The sequence below is a fragment of the Centruroides sculpturatus genome, unplaced genomic scaffold, assembly GCF_000671375.1.
Source record: "Centruroides sculpturatus isolate CEXI.00-Female unplaced genomic scaffold, Cexi_2.0 scaffold430, whole genome shotgun sequence".
NCBI classification, from domain to species: domain Eukaryota; kingdom Metazoa; phylum Arthropoda; class Arachnida; order Scorpiones; family Buthidae; genus Centruroides; species Centruroides sculpturatus.
The window spans coordinates 135938-156275 of NW_019384725.1; the positions used below are offsets into that span (position 1 = coordinate 135938).

General features: G+C 30.0%; 1 protein-coding gene across 1 annotated transcript in view; it reads right to left on the reverse strand.

Moving 5' to 3' along the window:
- Positions 1–730: 730 nt before the first annotated feature.
- LOC111628107 (vacuolar fusion protein MON1 homolog A-like) overlaps positions 731–20338 on the reverse strand; it is a 34172-nt gene continuing 14564 nt past the window's right edge. Inside the window, exons 2-7 of the mRNA XM_023371829.1 lie at positions 14847–14998; positions 12845–13286; positions 11120–11295; positions 10868–10988; positions 10516–10797; positions 731–1051 (exon numbers count right to left, since the gene is read on the reverse strand). Of these exons, the coding sequence (XP_023227597.1) occupies positions 911–1051; positions 10516–10797; positions 10868–10988; positions 11120–11295; positions 12845–13286; positions 14847–14998 (1314 nt within the window). The 3' untranslated portion in view covers positions 731–910. The remainder of the gene's footprint in view (positions 1052–10515; positions 10798–10867; positions 10989–11119; positions 11296–12844; positions 13287–14846; positions 14999–20338) is intronic.

Consider the following 20338-nt stretch of genomic DNA (forward strand, 5'->3'; position numbering starts at 1 on the left):
CCAAATTTCATCACTAATAGTATCTTGTATATGTTTATAACTGTGAAATATTGATGTCTTTGCTGATAACAATAATCTGATTAATCATTATACAATATATGACTATTCATATCAGTACTGAAGTGTAATACAGCAATAGGATTGATTTTAAAGAGAGCACAATTTTGTGATATTTCAAAATTTAAAGATGTGAAGATGCTCAGGTATGCACCTTCTTAAGTTATTTATTGAATGTAATGCACATTTTTTTTAATAAATTTAAAAAATCAAACTTGTATTAGTTAAACTGTTTGTTACATTAAATTTATATTATATAATTCTAGACTTTCACATAATTTGACAAACTTTTATGTTTTTATAAAGCACATAATACACTGGTCATAGTAGTATAAATTTCATAATACTTTTTCCTTAGACTGTTGATATGTTATCTATTTTATGGTTTACAAATACTGGTAAAGTAAATTTCATTGCTTGAATATAAAACAAAAGTATGATATTATACATGTTTGCAAATATTGCTTTTCAATTAATATTTTTAAAAAATAATTCTTATATTCAATTGTTAATTCTCAATTTTGTGAAAATAAATTCAAATGCAAAATTTTTGCAAAAGAAATTTGATTTTCTTTTGCTAAAATAATTTTAAGAATTTGGAAGTTTTTTTGAAAAAGAAAGATTTGAAAATAATGTACAAACAAATTTATAATTTAAGTAAAGTTTAGCATTCTAATTGATTTTATTAATATTTTACATAATTTTAATAACAATTCCATTATACAATTCAATAAACTTTATACATAAATCAAAAACTGTACAGATAACAGGCATACATAAAACATTTTTATGTATCAAGGAATGATATTTATATAAATATTCTACCGTGCACTTTTATCTAAGCTCTTTGGTTTCACATTGTTGGAGCATCCATTACAAAAAGTCGAGTTTCCTCTCGTTTAATCCAATGCACAACTTCTTTCATAGCTGTGGAAGCATCAAATTTGGTGACTAGTGGTTCAAATGTAGCATAAAGTTCAAATCCTTGCATATGCTACAATGAAAATTCAAAGAATTTAACATCTTATTAATTTAATAATGTTTGTGGTTTTTAGATGTATCATTAGAATAATTATATATGTGTATCTTATTTGGTATTTATTTTTGATGATAAAAAACAAAAGTTAATGTCTACTTCAAAATAAATTGAATTATATAATTAATAAGTAATAAATTATATAATATTTATTCTACAAGTAATAGATAAAATATGTTTAAATTATTTCTCAATATTTTTAACAAAACAATAATGTTAAAGTTTGGAATTGATAGTAAGCTTGCTTCTATTTTCAGGAAAGTTATGGTAGTAAAAATTTTTATTTTATCAAGTCCTGCTAGTCTGAACTAATTGGGACAGAGCCCTGTTCAGATTATCCGAATAACTGAAATAAATAATGCAGAAGCAAGCAAGCAGTAAAACAGATTTGGTTTATATATATCCAATGCCATCAATGATGTCAGTACCCCACCCTTTATTTCATCTGACTTGTACTCAATAGAGGGCACAAAGAGTTAACAGAAACAAGTTTTGTAATTTTGAAATGGCAACCTGCCTTCATTGTTTACCATAAAATTATTTTAACTGTGAAAAAAATGTTGTTTTTAATACAAAGTCTAGGATTCCAATCAGTTGACTGATGCTACTTTGTGAGTTAGCATGCTTAATTGTGGATGTTGAATCTACTCTTCGCGCCACATTATTTTATTGAAATAATGCAAAAGTTCATCCCGTTTTTTTTTAAATCAAAGAAAAACTTTATTTACTAAAAATTACATTTAATCAATATAGTACAGTATATGCCATTCTGTTCGATGATCTTTCTCCATCTCTCTGGTAGCTGCCTAAGCCCGTGCTCATAGAAGTTCTGAGATTTCTGGCTAAAAAACTGATCCAGGTGATTATTCAACTCTTTCAAGGAAGTCTTTTTTAACTGACATATGTGAAAAATTGAACAGTTTAAACCTGAATCTCCAGGGAAAAAATTAACATCTAGCTGAAATGATTAGCTCTATTAAAGCATTCAAAGCCAAACTACAGATTTGGATAAATAATCTGTCAAAAAATGTGATTGTTGAAAATAATTTTGACCTAACATTATTTATTACTCATCTTAAAAACTTTTGAAAGTAGATTCCAGCAATTTATCATTATCAAACCCCGTGGCTACATTTTTTTGTAAATCCACTTACTACACAAGTAGACATTACTGAAACTGATAAATCTATAGAAGAACTTCTTCAAGAAGAAACGATGAAAATTGAAAAAGAGATTTTATTTTCGACTTTCAAAATGACATTATATTAAAATCTAACGATACAGATGAAAACTTTGAATTTAGTTGATTGTAAGTATAATCTTTTGAAAAAAAAGGAACCTTCGAAATTAAATCCTGTTTTGGTTCCACATATTAGTGTGAATCTTTACTATCCACCATAAATATTATAAAATCAAAAATCAGATCTCAACTTACTAATGCAGGGCTTAAAGTGACTCTTTTTTTTAGCTTTTTCTGAGGCAAACTTGCTTTTTTAGCTTCCCATGTGGAATTTATTTATTTGTTTTTGTAAATGCGTTCAGGAGCAAAATAGCAACCAGCACACCTCCATACTGCAATCCTCCAACATTCAAGCTGCAAGAAATATATAAATAAATGCAATGAAGCCTTTGGTCCCAAGCAGTTAAGATTGATGATTGCCCCTCAGATGTCAAAGTATTAGTGCTAAAAGTGTTGCTAGTGTGAGCAATGTTGTAGACTCAAGTGCCAGTTCAGAATACCAATATTTGTAACAACTAGTGCTTCAACTTTGTAGTGCAAAAGATGGTGCTTACATTGCAGAGCTTATATGGAATATGAAAATGACAGTCAGCAATTATTCGTTTGTATTGTGTCATGATATAAAGGAGACAATCTTCCAAAAGAATTCTCGTTGTCACATCAAAAAATGAGAATCTTAATCACTGAAGCTTTGGCCCCCATATTTCTTTGATCAAATGGTAGATGATGCACAATGGTCTTATTATAGCATTTCTTATGATGAGACATGCAATGTAGAAGACAGAAAATAACTGCAAATACTGATTAGATACTGGTCAGAGGAACAACAGGAAGTTGTCTGCAGACATCTCCAGACCTCATTTACTGGGCATGCAGATGCCGAAACAATTAAATCAAAAATAATACTAGCAATTGAAGATGCATATCTACCTTTTGATAAATTACTGATGATTTGATGCAATGGACCAAACGTATACAAAAAAAGTATTGCATCTCATAAATGAGGAATTTCTGACAACTCGCAAAAAAGGCCTCATCAACATAGGGACTTGCAGCATTCATACAATCCACAATGCCTTTTTGAAAGACCTGAAAGAGTTGGGTGGAGATGGTAGTGATCTCATCATAGCTTTTTTGATGGGTGGCCCTCTAGGAGGGATGAATACACAGAAATTCAAGAGAAACTTAATTGCCATGCAACAAATTTATGAAGTATTCATCAATTAGATGACTGATGTTTGGTCCTGCAGCAAAACGACTGATCGAACAATGGGAAGGACTCATATACTTCCTAAAGCACATTCCTCAAGAATTCCAGCTTAATGAACAGTGTTTCATATAAGATTATCTCAAAGTCATCAAAGCTGAATTCTATTTGGAAATATCTAGTGCTGAACTATTCACAAAGTTTACTGGGCATTTTTAGTGTAATGATCCTTTAATACATAAACTTTATAGTGAATTGCTTACTCTGGTGTGAAGAAAATTCAGTGTGATGAAGAGGAGAAAACGAGAAGTGCAGAAACTACAGCATGACTTAAACAAAAGAAAATCATCTTTAATTTCAAATTTTTTTTTTAACAAGAAATCAAAAAATGTACCTTGAAATAAATGGCATTTGAAATTTGACATTATATGGAGACACAGTCTGGTAGTTATATGGCAAAGGAAATGGAAGAGTAACATAATGGTAGGAACTCCTCGTACAGGGCACATGAAAACTTAAATGCAGGCCCATTCTGACTTAATGCAGTCTTACTGGTCACTTTTCTTGAGTATAAACTCAGCCTAACTATTTTCATATTTAATTTTTTCAGTCCAATTAAAAATCAATCTAAAAACATATGCAATGTTATTGATACAAGATGTGTGTGTGTGTTTTTAATAATGCCTCTTTTAGTTCACTTTAACACTATTAGCTTTTTTCAGCGTGAATGCTCTTTTTTCACTCTTTTTCACTGCCATGACTGCTTTAAGCCCTGCTAATGCCAAGTTTGAAGATTGTTTACAATTGGGATTACCATCTTACACTCCCAACTGTGAAAAATTAGCAAATGAATTGCAGTGTCAAAGATTGCACTAATTCAGCTTTTATAATAAATATATGTTATAGTATATATTATTTACTAAATTATTATACTAATATATATTAGTTATATATATATNACAAAATGCATGTTATAATAAAGGACATACTATTTAATTTTTTTCTTTTTAAATCCAATTTGCCCCCGCCACTATTTTTTGTAATCTCAAATGTGCCACAAATAGATTGGGAACCCGTGATCTAAATAAATGGTAGTCGGAAGGTGCAAGGTCAGGAGAGTATGGTGGATGGACCAAAACATATGAATCAAATTGTAAAAGTTTTTGTCAGGTGGCCAAAGACACATGTGATCTAGTGTTGTCTTGATGGAACAGGTTGCTTCTGCTCAATTGCTCACTTTAATTCACTTAGTTGTGAACAGTATTTCTCTGAATTAATGGTCTGATTTTCAGGTAACAGCTCATAATAAATGATTCCTTCCAATCCCATCAAATGCTTAGAATAACCTTCTTCAGATGTAAACTGGCTTTTGCACTGGTTGAAGAGGCATCTCCATGCTTACACCATGATCTTTTATGCTTAACATTATTATACACAATCCATTTTTCATCACCTGTAACCATCTGCTTTAAAAATGGATCGATTTCATTGTGCTTTAATAGAGAATTACAAGCAGAAATTCAGTTTATCAAATTTTTCTCCATTAACTCATGCAGCACCCATACATTGGCCTTGCTAACCATTCCAAGTTAACGTAATTGCCTTGACACTGTTGACTGGTTGATTCCAAGAATTTCTCTGATCTTGAGCTGTTTTATGTCGATCACTTTCAATTAGTGCCAATATTTCATTGTCATCAGCCTTGGCTGGTCATCCAGAACATGGTGCATCGCTAAGATTAAAATTGTTTTCATGAAACTTTCTGAACCACTTATGGCACATGGAATCATCAATGGCTCCTTCATCATACACAGAACATACATCTTCTTTTGCCTCTGCAAAGCATTCTTGACTTTTCAGAAATAAAAAAGCATATGTCAAAAATGCTCCTTATTTTCCGCCATTTTTAATACTTAATAAAATTTTTAACACAACTAAGTAACAACTTTTTTCTCAAGTACAAGCTGAAATCCCTTTTGTCAAACATAAAAATTTTACACATGTGAAGGAAATAATACTTCAATGTTGCGATGCAAAACCATGTGCTAAAAACAGGAGGAACTTTTTCATCAACCCAATACTTTAGTCTGCTGCTACAATGGCCACGAAACAGAAACACAACATGTACATTAAAAGATAAGTTTTGAAAAGGCTGGACAAGAGTGAAAGTGCAACAAAATTGGCAGTAGAGTTTGGAGTGAGCAAGGCCACAATAACTGACTGGGAAAAAAACCGTACAAAGATCGAGCAGTTTTTTGCCTCTATTTCAGAAAAATCAGTTGAAAATCAACAAACAGCAAAGCCCTCAATGTTTGACAAGCTTGATGAAGCCCTATTCATGTGGTTCACTCAAGAAAGAGAAAGGGAAACACCCCTAAGTGGACCTCTTGTTAGAGAAAAGGCCATCTCAACAAACTAATGAATCATTTAGTGCAAGTACTGGTTGGTTTGATTGCTGGAAGAAGTGCTACGGGATTTGCCAGCTAATGATCACCAGGGAGCAATTATCAGCTGATCATGCTGCAGTAGAGGAATATTTGGGTGAGTTCACTGATTTGGTATCACATTATTCACCTCAGCAGATATATAATGCTGATGAGACAGGTTTAAATTTTAAGGCTTTACCCACAAAAAGTCTAGCATTTGTAGAAGAAATGCATGCCCCAGGTTTAAAATGAATAAGGAGCAAGTGATGTTGATGGCTTGTAGTAATACTTCAGGAAATCAAAAGCTACCTTTGATGACATTAACAATCTTCCAGTTCATTACAAAAAAAAAAAAAGCTTGGATGAACAGACAGCTTTTCATTGAGTGGCTTCATAATCAATTTGTCCCAGCAGTGAAACATTTCAGCAATGAAAATGATCTACACCTTGTGCCATTCTCCTCACAGACAATACACCATCCCACCCAGAAGTTTCTGAGATGACATTAGGAGATATATAAAGGCAGCTTTCTCATCGCCTAATGTAACACAGTTATTACAGCCCATGGACCAGGAGGTATTACAGTTTATTAAGCTAGCATACAGAAGGAAATATCTTATGTTCTTGTTAGAAGATAACTCCAATTCACTTTCCTTACATGAGAAAATTAAACAAGTGAACATAAAAGATGATGTGTATTGGGTTGCTGAGTTGTGAGAGGGTGTAACTGAACAGTTCATAAAAAATCATGGAAGAAATTATGGTTCTGACGAAAACAATGAAAGAGAGCAATTAATTCAGCTAGTACAGAAAATTCCCAGGTGTAAGGAAGCAATAGAATCTAACATTAATTAACGAATCGATGGAAGTGGATGGAATAGGTTATTGAAACCTGTCGGATGAGGACATCATGACAGCTGTCACCCAAGAAGACTCCAAGCAGAATGATGACAAGCCTGGTGGTACTGTGGACCAACTTGTGTCACACACAGATGAGGCTGCAGCCTTTGACCTCGCTTTACGCTACTTTGAACAACATCCCAGCACTTCACCCACAGACTGCATGTTTACAAGGCAGTGGTGAAACATATCATCTTCTAGCTGACTTTCATCGTTACATCAAAAGAAACTAACAGACTTCATTATTTTGTTCCTATTTTTGTGTCTAAGTACTGTATAGATTTCCTGTTTTAATAGGCCATGTCAAACACTGATTTATTAATTTTGTACAGTATTACAATAAAATACAATTTTTTGTGGAATTTTAAATGTTTTAGTACCATTAATGCCATTTAAATTTAACTGGAAAATAAAAAAAGATGTATATTTTGCGAGCTAAAAAATTTCCTCTCAGCCAACCAAAATATCTTTGGATTAGTGGTGTTCAGACTAGCAGGACTCTACTGTATCATCATTGTCAGTTATCAGAGTTTTAATGATTGAAATTTATAATTATCAAATTTATATATATAACTCAAAATATTGATAAAAGCCCTTCAGAAAAGTCAACTGTAATTATCTCAAATACAATTTGTGTTATAAACACTTAATATTATGCTTGAAAATGTTAATATTTTGGTATGTTCTTTGGAACTTAGCCTAAAGTTGCTATTGAGAACAAATCATACAGGAACACTCTTTTTGATGGAAAAAGTAGATGTAAATTAAAAAATAAATCTACTTTTTCCATCAAAAACAGTGTTCCTGTATGATTTGTTCTCAATAGCAACTTTAGGCTAAGTTCCAAAGAACATACAACTAATTGAGAGAACAGAAAATAATCAAATAGTGTTAATATTTTTAATCATTATTCTCTACAGCTAAGTGAGAACACTAGCAATAAATTGTTAAATGAAATTAAATGTGGCTTTAAATTATTATTTTTCAAGCTATTGCAGTTCAAATTCAATGTAGTACACAATTATGATTTATCTTTAATCTTCATAATTTGAAGTTTAGACTATGTACAAAAAGTCAAAAATAACTTTTGAGTCCATCTTCATCCCTTATACACTACCACAGAAGTAACAGTCTTAAAAAATGCTTTGAAGAAATCTTCTTATACACAGGTAAAAATTGGTAAAAATTTCACAAAGTTAAAAAAGATCAAGTGTCAGCCTTTCATTTTAGGTTTCTGACACTTTTACAATTAAAAACCACAAAGAAATTCTTCACACAATCATTTTTATCCAGCTTTTTAAACTGCTTCTAGCCCTCTAGTGGTAGTAACGAGTATCTAACATTATTTGCATATAGTTACAATTTGTGATTACTCAAGATGTATTTTCTTCATAATTTGAAGTTTAGACTATGTACAAAAAGTCAAAAATAACTTTTGAGTCCATCTTCATCCCTTATCTTAATCTTCATCCCAAATTTCTTTGTGGTTTTTAATTGTAAAAGTGTCAGAAACCTAAAATGAAAGGCTGACACTTGATCTTTTTTAACTTTGTGAAATTTTTACCAATTTTTACCTGTGTATAAGAAGATTTCTTCAAAGCATTTTTTAAGACTGTTACTTCTGTGGTAGTGTATAAGGGATGAAGATGGACTCAAAAGTTATTTTTGACTTTTTGTACATAGTCTAAACTTCAAATTATGAAGAAAATACATCCTGAGTAATCACAAATTGTAATTATCTTTAATCTGTTATTTAAGATATTTGGTATATATGTTCTAAACTATACATGGCAAGAAACAAAATAGCAGAAAGAAGTTTGAAGTTGTGTGTCAATCAAAATCAAGATAAAAAAAAAACAATATTTGTTTAACTTAATCTTTTTCAATACAAATTATATACAATAGAGCATCAATTATCCGACCCCTGATTAACTGTCACATCGGTTAACCGACCGTTCTAGTCGGCAAATTTCAAATGTCTGCTAGTGATGTGGCGCTACAATATTTGGCTATGTCTTGGCTACTTTAATATTATTTTTGTTAAATTTTTGCGTGTTTTAGCTGGCAACATTGACTCGACCATAGAGGGAGGCCAGTACTGTATTTAAACGAGACTTAATTTTCTAATTATAATATGAGTAGTTGTTTGTTTTGTGAGCACTAAAATAATTTAGAAATAATTTTTAATGATAGAATAGCAACGATTATTATTTTAAAAAAAATTTGTTAGGCTTAACATTGATGAAAATTCAATGCAAAGTTGGTTAATAGCAATATACTAATTACATGGGGTATACTGTTATACTATACTAATAATGTATTTTTTTTCATTCTTTTCGGTTATCCGACCAACCCTAGTCCCCAATTGAGTCGGATAATCGATGCTCTACTGTATATGCAACACTTTTATATTAGAAATACAATTGAAAATACAAGGCCATTTGAAAAGTTTTGTCTCCTATATGATAATTTCAATAATATGCAAGATACATTAATTGTGAGTTTTGGACCAGAGTTGTAATTATTTTTCCACATAGTCACCAACCCCAAATACACACACACATACGCACATGCAAAGAAATTCAACTTCTCTTGACATCAGCAATGTACATATGCTTGCACCTCTGCATTATTGGTGTATAACACTATCCCTTCAGGTGCTCTTTAAGCTTCAGAAAAAGGAAAAAGTTTCAAGGTATGAGATCCAGGCTGTACTGTGGGTATGGTAAAATCCTATAAAATTTGAGACATTGCAATGCATCCCACGTTGTAAACTTCTGTGAAGCCTAGTATGTCATTGTGAAGAATTGCAAATATTCCTTTTTACAAAGCTTAGGACATTGCAAGTTTTAGTAGACATTCAGTTAATGTGAGCATCTAGCATATTGAAATCATAATGTAGGAGGCTAAACTTCTCAAAATGGCCTTAAATATATACTAACTATACATATATTCTTTTCTTCAATTCCTTCTGAAATTTGAATATAAAGAATTACTTTAAAATTAGCATTCTGATTAATAAGATTTATAATGACTAAATATAACAATTTTAGTTCCATACTTCCTCAATTCTAAGACACATTATTTTAAAATGTTTCCCTCTAAAAAAACATAATTTTATTAAGTTTTGTTAAATATCAAGTTATGAAAACAATCCAAATGCCATAAAATAGGTAATGTCCAACAGCTCTATTTTTATGCTCTTTTGTACATGCCCCATAATAACATTCAGAATGCAGCATGAAATGAAGTTAAATATTTAATTTAAGCTTTGTTGATAAAAGTTGAGATACTGAAATTAATTTACATTTTGGCTATAATGATTTGATTAATCATTACAGCCAAAATGTTTACTATTGTTACATAATGTAGCATATGGTCTGCTCATAACAATTGATTGTTATTTTGGACTGTATGTGCAAGATCCATCACTCTCTTGGACAGATAAAAAGGTAGGTCTTAGAATCAAGGAGATAAGAGTTTTAAAACTTTTCAATTTGATAAATGTTAATTAACATTATTTTAATATTTTTATTTCAAATAATTTTATTTGTAAGTATAATTTATTTCTTGTCCTTTAATTTGAATACTTTAAGAAAAAATTAATCTAAATAATCATTCAACTATCAATGGATAAAGAAAAATTTACCCATCCCATCATAGTTTCTTTACTTCCAGAATAAAATAACGTTTTTAACGGTCTAGAGGGATTATACATTCTATGATGAAGGTATTGATATAATCCATAGAGGGACGTCCAATCTTCTGGTGTTGTGTATGGAGCTTTAATACGGGGACTTGTGAACTGGGCAGTAGATCTGGATTTATAAAGAAAATGCCTCAGTTCTGGTATTCCCACTTCACTGACAGAATATCCAAAATCTTTAAGTGATTTATTTATTACTTCTAAACAATGATGTTTTTTTAACCTCTGTATAAAAAAATTTGTCTATGAATATTTTATATAAAATAAATTATTAAAATTCAAACATTAAACTTACTTCAACAATCTTGCGGCGGCATTCCTGAAGGCTATAAAACAGTTCTTTATCAACAGTTAATAATAAAAGACAAGCTGGACAACTATCATCCAAATATGATATGTGAGCATGAAGAAATCCACTAAAATTGAAAGTGAATATATTTTTTAATTTAATTTTACTTTTTATTTATGTTTATAAATATAATATTTAATGAGTAAAAATAATTCTTATAATTCTACTTTATTTATTACAAAAATAATATATTTTCACCTTGCATCAAATTTTGGTAAGCAGATTGGAATCCAAGATTCAGCAGTTTTCAAAGATTCAGAAGATTTTACTAAATTCATAATTAAATGTAGATCAGCAGGATGTAAGGAATATTTTTTCATTCTTACTAATGTTACTAACTGATTATCTGCTATCAGTATAGCAAAAACAACATTCTAGAAACAAAAAATAAAAAAATTAACTTACTTTTAAAGATGCATTAAAATTATTGTGTGTAATAGATACTTTATTATTATAAATAGTAGCATTGTATTATATTTTATTACACCTAATTGTATTTTTACACAAACTTTTTTTAAACAATTTTGATTTAACATTTTTAAAAAATTTGTCAAGTATGATCCTAATGAGGAATGAGCTTCAAAGTTTCAACGTGGTCTGAAATTGTTAATGTTGTCTTTTAGAAAGTTACATTAAGGCCTAGCCACAATATGAACCCAGCCATCAATAACTGAATTCATTCATACAACCATTGTAACATCAGCATCACAGGACATTACTGTTAACATTATTCAGCAGTTTACAGAAAGAACTTCACCTGTGGACAAAGAGCACGATAACCAAAGCACTTTTAGTGATAGAAGGGGTATTGCAATCAAGCACAAATGTATGCATTTATTGTCAGAAAGTGACAGTGAATAAAATGTTATATATATAGCTCACATTACATATCCTGTCCAATTTTTATATGTTCATTAATTCTTATAATTTTTTTTTGGTTTTTCAAATGAAATTTATGTTTGCACATAAATAAGAATGAATTATAGAAAGTATATGAAATAAAATTTGATAACATGAAAAAAAAAATTCTAACAAGAGTTTTCATATGGTTTATTTCATTATTTTCATTGATTTCTTAGATCTGTAACCAATCTTTTAATTTTCCATACATACAATATATTTTTTTACACAATTTCTGGGAACCAATCTATCATGTAAAAACAGAATTAGGTGTATATTTAAAAAAAAAGGGGAAATACAGTATCTAATTTAATGAATTATCACAAAGTTATTTGAAAGAAAATTTTTAATAAAAGTCAATATTTTCAAAACTGATACAAAAATGAATTGAAATATTTTTCAAAGCAAAAATATTTCAATCCTTTACCTCTTAAAGTATTTTGTTTGTAATGCAGTTCTACTTTAAAAAATTGTTTCCTTTCTAACTTATGAAAAAGAGAATTTTGAAAATCATATTAGTTACTAAATTTTGGATAATAAATTAGTCTGCAATGTCAATAGCATTTAAACTAAATCATCAACAACAGGTTGATAAGTATATAAATCTTCTCCAGAGAAAGTTAAAGTATAATTACACATATATTTTGTTTGAAAATAATGGTGTCATTATTGTGATTTTTGCTTACATATTGAAAAATTTCTAAATTGTGAAATTAAAAGCAAAACAAGCAGATTTATACATTAGTAATATTTTGTTATAAAATAACATCATCACATCTATTGTTGTCATTAATAAATTGGATGAAAAAGGGTTGATATTCATAGGTATCAAAATACAGAAAACATACTGAGATTTTTAAAAAATAATACTGCATGCCAATAATAAAAACTTAGGTTAAATAAGTTAAATTTTTTACAAATATTTAATTTATTTTAAATTAATACAGGAAAATACTTTACAATAATTATTTATTATTATAATTAAAATTTAATAATACATATAGATTCAGAAAAAGTAAGTACCTTAATTTTTCCACAATAATGTGACAATGTTTGTCCTATTTGTTCTCTGACTGAATTATCTAAAGGCAAAGATCGTACAGCAGTTAAAAGAAAACTCGGATCTTGGTCCATTATATCAATCAAATTATCCAGCATTTTCTCTGCTCCTCCAAGTAATCGCCGTAAGTCATAATTATGTCTTTGTTCAAATATACGATGTAACTGGCTATGAGTAAGCACTGACAAAATTTGATTATAAATATATATTAATTGATTTTGTAATTGTGGAACTGATGCTTTAGTATTTGCCACACAAACAAGAATTAAAGGTGATTTATTTAGAAAAACAAATTTATGTTCTCCAGCATGAAAGGACCTAATTATATCACCACTTTCTTGAACAAAAGAAACTAATGCTTGCATGACACCCATCATAGTAACTAATTTGTCTTCATTTCCATGTCTAAAAATAAAAATTGAAAATAAAAAATATTAATTTCATAAAATAATACAGAAAATGTTTATTTTTTAACAGCATTATTTCTTGTGATAAAAGCATTGTATGTACCTGTACAGTACATTTAATGCATTATACTGATTATTAATATATTTATTGTGCTGTAAATTTAATGATTTTTTTAATTACGTTTTTCTATTAGATGAAGTAAGACAGACAGAGAAAATATTGGAGATTTAACTATGAAATATCCTAATGTAGTTTGCAAAATAAGACATTTTTACATATATTTTTTTGATTCTAATATGCATCAAAAACTTTAAATTGAATTTTAAGAATGCTTTTTAGAAGAAAATTTTAATGATTAATTTTTAAGTTTTGTTAAATAACAATTTAGAAAAACAATACAAATGCCTAAAGATAGATAATGTTCAGTAGCTCTACTGCTATGTTCTTCTGCATATACAATAACTTTATGCTTTAATGTGCATTATAAAATGTATATGATCTAACTTCAATGACTATTTGATGTTGTTCTGAACTGTAAGTGTAAGATGCATCTATTTTGGACAAGAAAAAACATCTTTGACCCAAGGAAATATGATGATGATAGTTTGTAATGCAGAATAATTGAAATTTGTTTACAAATATATGAAGAGAAATATTTAACAAAAAGTAACCTTTCATTATGATAAAACTTAGACTGTTAATATCTAATTTATAGTATTTGATATTATCACATGAAATTCAATAATAATTTTTAACTGTATGGATATTTCAGATATGAAAGTACAATTATATAAATGGGAATGAGTGATAAATGAAATGATTTAAATATTTATTATGCTTTTTTATAACTATTATTTTTTTTAATCAAACTGCTAGTATTGAACACTTAAGCATTCTATCAGATTTCATCCTACAAAACAGTTATTTCTGAATACTTTCATGCAAATTAAAGAAATGTCAATAAACAAGTTTATAACTGTGGTCGTTGATATTTTTCCAAATATAAAACAATTCTAATTTTAAGTACTATTTTACAATGTTTAAATACAATTGGANCATTTTTATATATATAGATTAGTGAAAATGACCATACATCTGAAAATATAAGTTTGTACAAGAAACTAATTTATTTTCTATTCAAAAATCCAAAAATTTTGCATTAGACTTAATTCTATGAATATTTTGGACTATATACTACACTATCCAGAATGTGTAACCGGTGTGTGACATGTATATATTGTATACCACTGTTGATGAACGATTTCGAACAATCTCTTTGCTCTTCTTCAGGTCAACTGGAATTCCCTGGACGGAGTATATTCTATTTGTTGGGATTACGTGTCATTCCAATGAAATGGGTTCTTTCAGACATGCGTGGTCGTGTGGTGGAGGGGGAAGTTGCAGGTTGATATCCAACAGTGATTGCCAGGCCAGAGATAGTCAGCTCCTCTTTCCGGTTAACGCACGTGGCTACACAAAAAAACTATTGTTATAGTCAACACACCCCACCAGGATATATTTAAATATTAAATAAATACTCCAGTTCTTCAAACAAACCTAGAATAAATAGGTTTTCCTGCCTCACTTAAAATAAAAACATGTTTTTTCTGCTGTTTCCATTCAGTACTATATACATCGCCTTCACATTTTTCTTCTTCCATTTCAGGCTGATCTACTATTGATAATTCTTGCAATTGATCTGTATCCACCTGCATAAAATATTTACAAGAGAATTTTAAGTAAATATGCTTTTAAATTACAGTTATTGTTTTAGTAAAGTTAATTTATAAAATGTTAATCACAAAGTTTCTTCACTATTAAAAGCTTACTTTTAATCTTCAATACTTTAAATTTAGTATAAGCAATATGTATTCATAATAAAAAAAACATCAAAAATTATATTGATAATGTGTTATATACTAAAAGAAATTTAAACATCAAAGGTACTTTTGTCTATATTAATTTTATTTTTATATATTTTATGAAGAGTGTGATCAATATATTTGTTTTCAACATTACACTTATGTGAATTAAAGCTTTATTTTGACAATCTTCGTGAAAAATTTTCATTATGTAACAGATTGCTTTAACAAAATATATACAGTACAGGACCCATAAGTTTTCAGAATGTGTTTTTGAATGCTGCCACATGAGAGCGCATGTCTTGACAGCCATTAAGATACTACTAGTTGTTAGAGTAGGTTTGCAGTTTTTAGTTTTTCATTGGCAACATGCCTTATAAAACCAGTATAAAATCAGGTAGATATTGTGCAGTGGTCAGCTGCCATAATAGGCAGAGAGTACTTTATAAGTGGTTTAAAGCTGTATGCAATGTACACGAAAACATGATACATCAAGATTGTCCATGTATTCAACTGTTCCAATTACATTTGTTACCAGTGATGAAAATGTAAAAAGAGAATAGGTAACCAACCAACCAACCAACCAACCATGCTTATACATCCAGCTAGATAAATAACTGCCATCATTAGACATACAAGTCCGTACAGAATGATTACTTGCAGATAGGATTTATGATGGCTGTACATTTGTCTTAAGGACATAAATGTTTTGTGACAATTTACTAATTAATTAAAATTTTATCTAGTTTACCACTTGAAAAATAATTATAAGAGTCAAGACTCCTATAATTAAGCATTTCTTGGTAATCATAGACTTTACTTTTAATAAGGTATTCAAATATAGCTGGATATTCCAAAGATGGCCATTCTCTCATGTCATTATTTCACAATTTTATAGTACTAACTAGCTTACCCATCGCGCATTGCTGCAATCTCAGAAGAAATGAAATTCAAGCAAACTTGTTATAATAAAATTCAATTTACATTTTATCATTTTTATTGAAACTTATTATTATTATTCATTTTCATCAGAAAAACATTTCAAAGTGTCATTTCAATTCTATTTATTTATTGGAGTGCTTGTGGCTACATGATATTTTTTGTTTTTCCATCTGGTGCGTACACGAATAAATCGGAAGGTTTCCAACGTGTGAGCTGGCCACATACAGTTGTACATGTGAGAAGCACGGATTTTCCAAATCTAGCCCACACACTTGCAGCAATTGTCAGAAGTGCGATATTCCCCATTTTTATATATATAGATTAGTGAAAATGACCATACATCTGAAAATATAAGTTTGTACAAGAAACTAATTTATTTTCTATTCAAAAATCCAAAAATTTTGCATTAGACTTAATTCTATGAATATTTTGGACTATATACTACACTATCCAGAATGTGTAACCGGTGTGTGACATGTATATATTGTATACCACTGTTGATGAACGATTTCGAACAATCTCTTTGCTCTTCTTCAGGTCAACTGGAATTCCCTGGACGGAGTATATTCTATTTGTTGGGATTACGTGTCATTCCAATGAAATGGGTTCTTTCAGACATGCGTGGTCGTGTGGTGGAGGGGGAAGTTGCAGGTTGATATCCAACAGTGATTGCCAGGCCAGAGATAGTCAGCTCCTCTTTCCGGTTAACGCACGTGGCTACACAAAAAAACTATTGTTATAGTCAACACACCCCACCAGGAGCATCTCAGGTGGCTAGAGGCCCCGGCTATCTACAACATCGGCCGGGTAGCCACATGTGTTAACCAGAAAGAGGAGCTGACTCTATCTCTGGCCTGGCAATCACTGTTGGATGCCAACCCACAACTTCCCCCTCCACTGCACAACTGCGCATGTCTGAAAGAACCCACTTCATCGGAATGACAACTGATCTCAACAAATAGAATAGAATACACTCCATTCAGGGAATTCCAGTTGACCTGAAGAAGAGCAAAGAGATTGTTCAAAAACGTTTGTCAACAGCAGTATACAATATATATGCGTCATGCACCGGTTACAGGTTCCAGATAGTGTAGTGTAGATTTCACCCCGGTGCTGAGAGTAGAATAGTTTCTCTATTTTGGACTATTTTATGAATTAAACAGTGAAATAAAATTTTACTAAAAATCCACTGTTATTGTTTATCAGGATATATTTATAAGCCAATTTTGCCAATTAACTTCTAGAAGAAAAGTAGAATTTAAGATTTCTTACTTTTACTTTAAATTTTTATCAGTTTTAAAAAATTCTTCTTCAATATGAATTTAGCACACTTATTTCTTTATATTAGAAAAATTTAAACATGTGTAAAAAGATTAAAAATACTCTCCTTATAAATTAATATATAAAATCCCTTACAATTACTAAATAAGTGGTGTTATGAACAATTTCTATTAGTCATTTAAAAATCAATTATATTTTCAATTCTATAGATCTGCACTTGCGTAGTTCTTGCAGTATCTTAATGGCGGTGTGACAGTGGCACTAAACTATGAAAAAATATATGAATCTTGTCTGGAAACTTGTGGATATGTTATTGTCAAAGAAGTAATATGAAACTTGGTACCATATTCAAAATTCAAAAATAAACTGCTAAGTTATCACAGTATGTATTAGAAAAAAAAATGTTTTTGAACTAATTTAGTTCAGCATTAGCTCTTCAAATAAAATATTTTTGAATTATATTTGTAAATGTTCTATTATAAATTTTGTTTTGAATAGATTGTTACAGTTAAAAACATAACAATATTAATTTTAATACCATAAGCTCTAATTGCTGAAATGTATTTTTAACATCTTGCTAACTTGATAAATAAACAAAACTTGTTTTCTGAAATGACATTAAATAGTTTTCCTTAATCCAATATTTCATTGCAACTAAAGCACTTTTATTTCCATTTTTTTACACACAAGGTTCAAGATATGTTGTTTGGTTGTTCCATCCTCTTTCAGTCTCTACAAGTATTAATGCTACAATAATCTTTACTTAAAAATCAATATAAATAAAATTACTTAATACAGTTTTGGAAAACATATATGAAATCTCTTGTACCAACAAATATACATGCCAATTTGTGCTGTATTTTTTTTTTAATCTACAATTTTGCCTTGATATAGCAATTGTAAGTGCTCTTCCTTCTGTCAAACAAATACATTTGGCAAATTCAAGCTGTCAATTTTATGAGGAGAAATACCACCCAACAAAAGTAAATGTTCCTATTTTGAACCCCAGTTCTTGTTAAAGCATCTCAAAACACTTAAAATATTTTGCTGTCATCCACACACACACAGAAACAGACAATTTATTTTCTACTTGCAAGATAAAGGTAATTTACAAACAACTCAAAATACAGTCAACCCCCTATAACACTGTTGATTATTCCGTTTTATATGAATTCCATGTTGTATGAGTCACTTAGATTTTACAAATACATGTGCCAGGCTGTGAACAGCTCACGAATTTGTAAAATCTAAGTGAATCGTACAACATGGAATTCATATAAAACAGAATAATCAACAGTGTTACAGGGGGTCGACTGTATAACAAATTTCATGCATCTTGGGATTGTTTGTTTTATCTATAACCAGTGGGGTGTTTATTCACTTTCATTATTACTGCAGCAAAAATACAATCACTCTTTGTTTACTTTGTTTTCTGTCATGGCATGACTCACTTCATATTATTTTATTGCAGAACAATTGTGATTTACTGGCATTAAAAATGTTATTTTCAGCGTATGCTTTGAGGTTGGTCTCAGTGTCTCCAGCCACTCTTATACTGTCTAAATGTTTACTGATCCTGATCCACTGAAAATGCATTGAGAATGGTGGAAAACTGGTGCGAATCATTGTAACCAGTCATTTGAGCACTTGAAATTTGATATTCCAAACTTTAAAGTTTAATTTGATATGCTTTCCCCTCTCAGCATGTCATTACTTCTGTTCTTACAGAACTATTCTCTAAAAAAAGTGACATCTTTATACTTTGCTCTACAAACCTGCTTTCTGTGATTTACTTATAAGACAGACTTTTGCAGCAGTTCTAATTTTTTTGATGTTTTTCAACTATGTGGATAATGTTGAGGCTGACACAACTCTTTCACTATGAAACATTTGCTTCTCTCATTTTTCTCTACTTCTCAGATGGCAGTAAGTCTTCTTGGACTGCAATTTGAAAAAACCACAGACCTATAAATTCCCATTGTTGTCCATCTGTCTGTCTTTCCTTAATCTTGAAAATGGAGTTAGATAAATGAAATCCAAGACCAGAAATGGAAAGCTTAGGGGCAGGAGGCCCCAATTAACTGTATATGAACTTCTGATGCAAACAGGAAATCCTATCATTTCAATTCAAAAAGTTTTCCCTGTAAGGAGTTAGATATATGATGGCATGACTATGTTGCTAACAGGAAAAGTATGACGTACAGGGGCAAGACATTACTAATTTGAAATGGAAAGCATAAATTTAAAAAATATGATTAAAAATTGCAGCCCGACATTGTGATGATGTCACAATAAATAATTTTGTGTTATTTTCCTTACTAGTTGAAATTGGGAGTTCATTTTGTTTTGTCTTTCCATCACATTTACAGTTTGCACTACTTTAAATGCATGAAATGTATAAAATTAACATCAATTTGCTTCTCTTAATTAAACAGGGTAGTATATGTTTGGCATGATCAGTAGCCAAACAGTCAAAAATCAATATATTCCATTTTATAAGAATGTAATGGATTATACACTTAATCTAACAAAGATCACTACATTTCTAAGCAACCAATATTTACACTGAATTTAAACTGACCAATTAACAAACAAGACTGTTATTAATACTGTAAGGTCTCGTTTTATGCGGTGGATACGTTCTACAGAAAAGCGCATATAAAAAATTTGCATAAAAAAAGACTTTACTTGCCTTGAAAAAGTAGGGATACGTTCCGTAATTTTCTAAAATCACATAAAACCAAAACGAGTTAAAATTAACTTAAAACCGCATAAAAAAGTTTGCAGAAATTAAAAGAAATAGGCTGCTTATTACTGCAACTTGAAATCAGCAAAATTTAAACTCGCTACTTATTATAAAAATGAACAAAACACTGCTAAAATAAAATTTAATTTCAAAACAATTACAGTTTATACCTTTCAATGCGAAACTCAGAATGATGTAATAGCGACTTGTCGATGGTA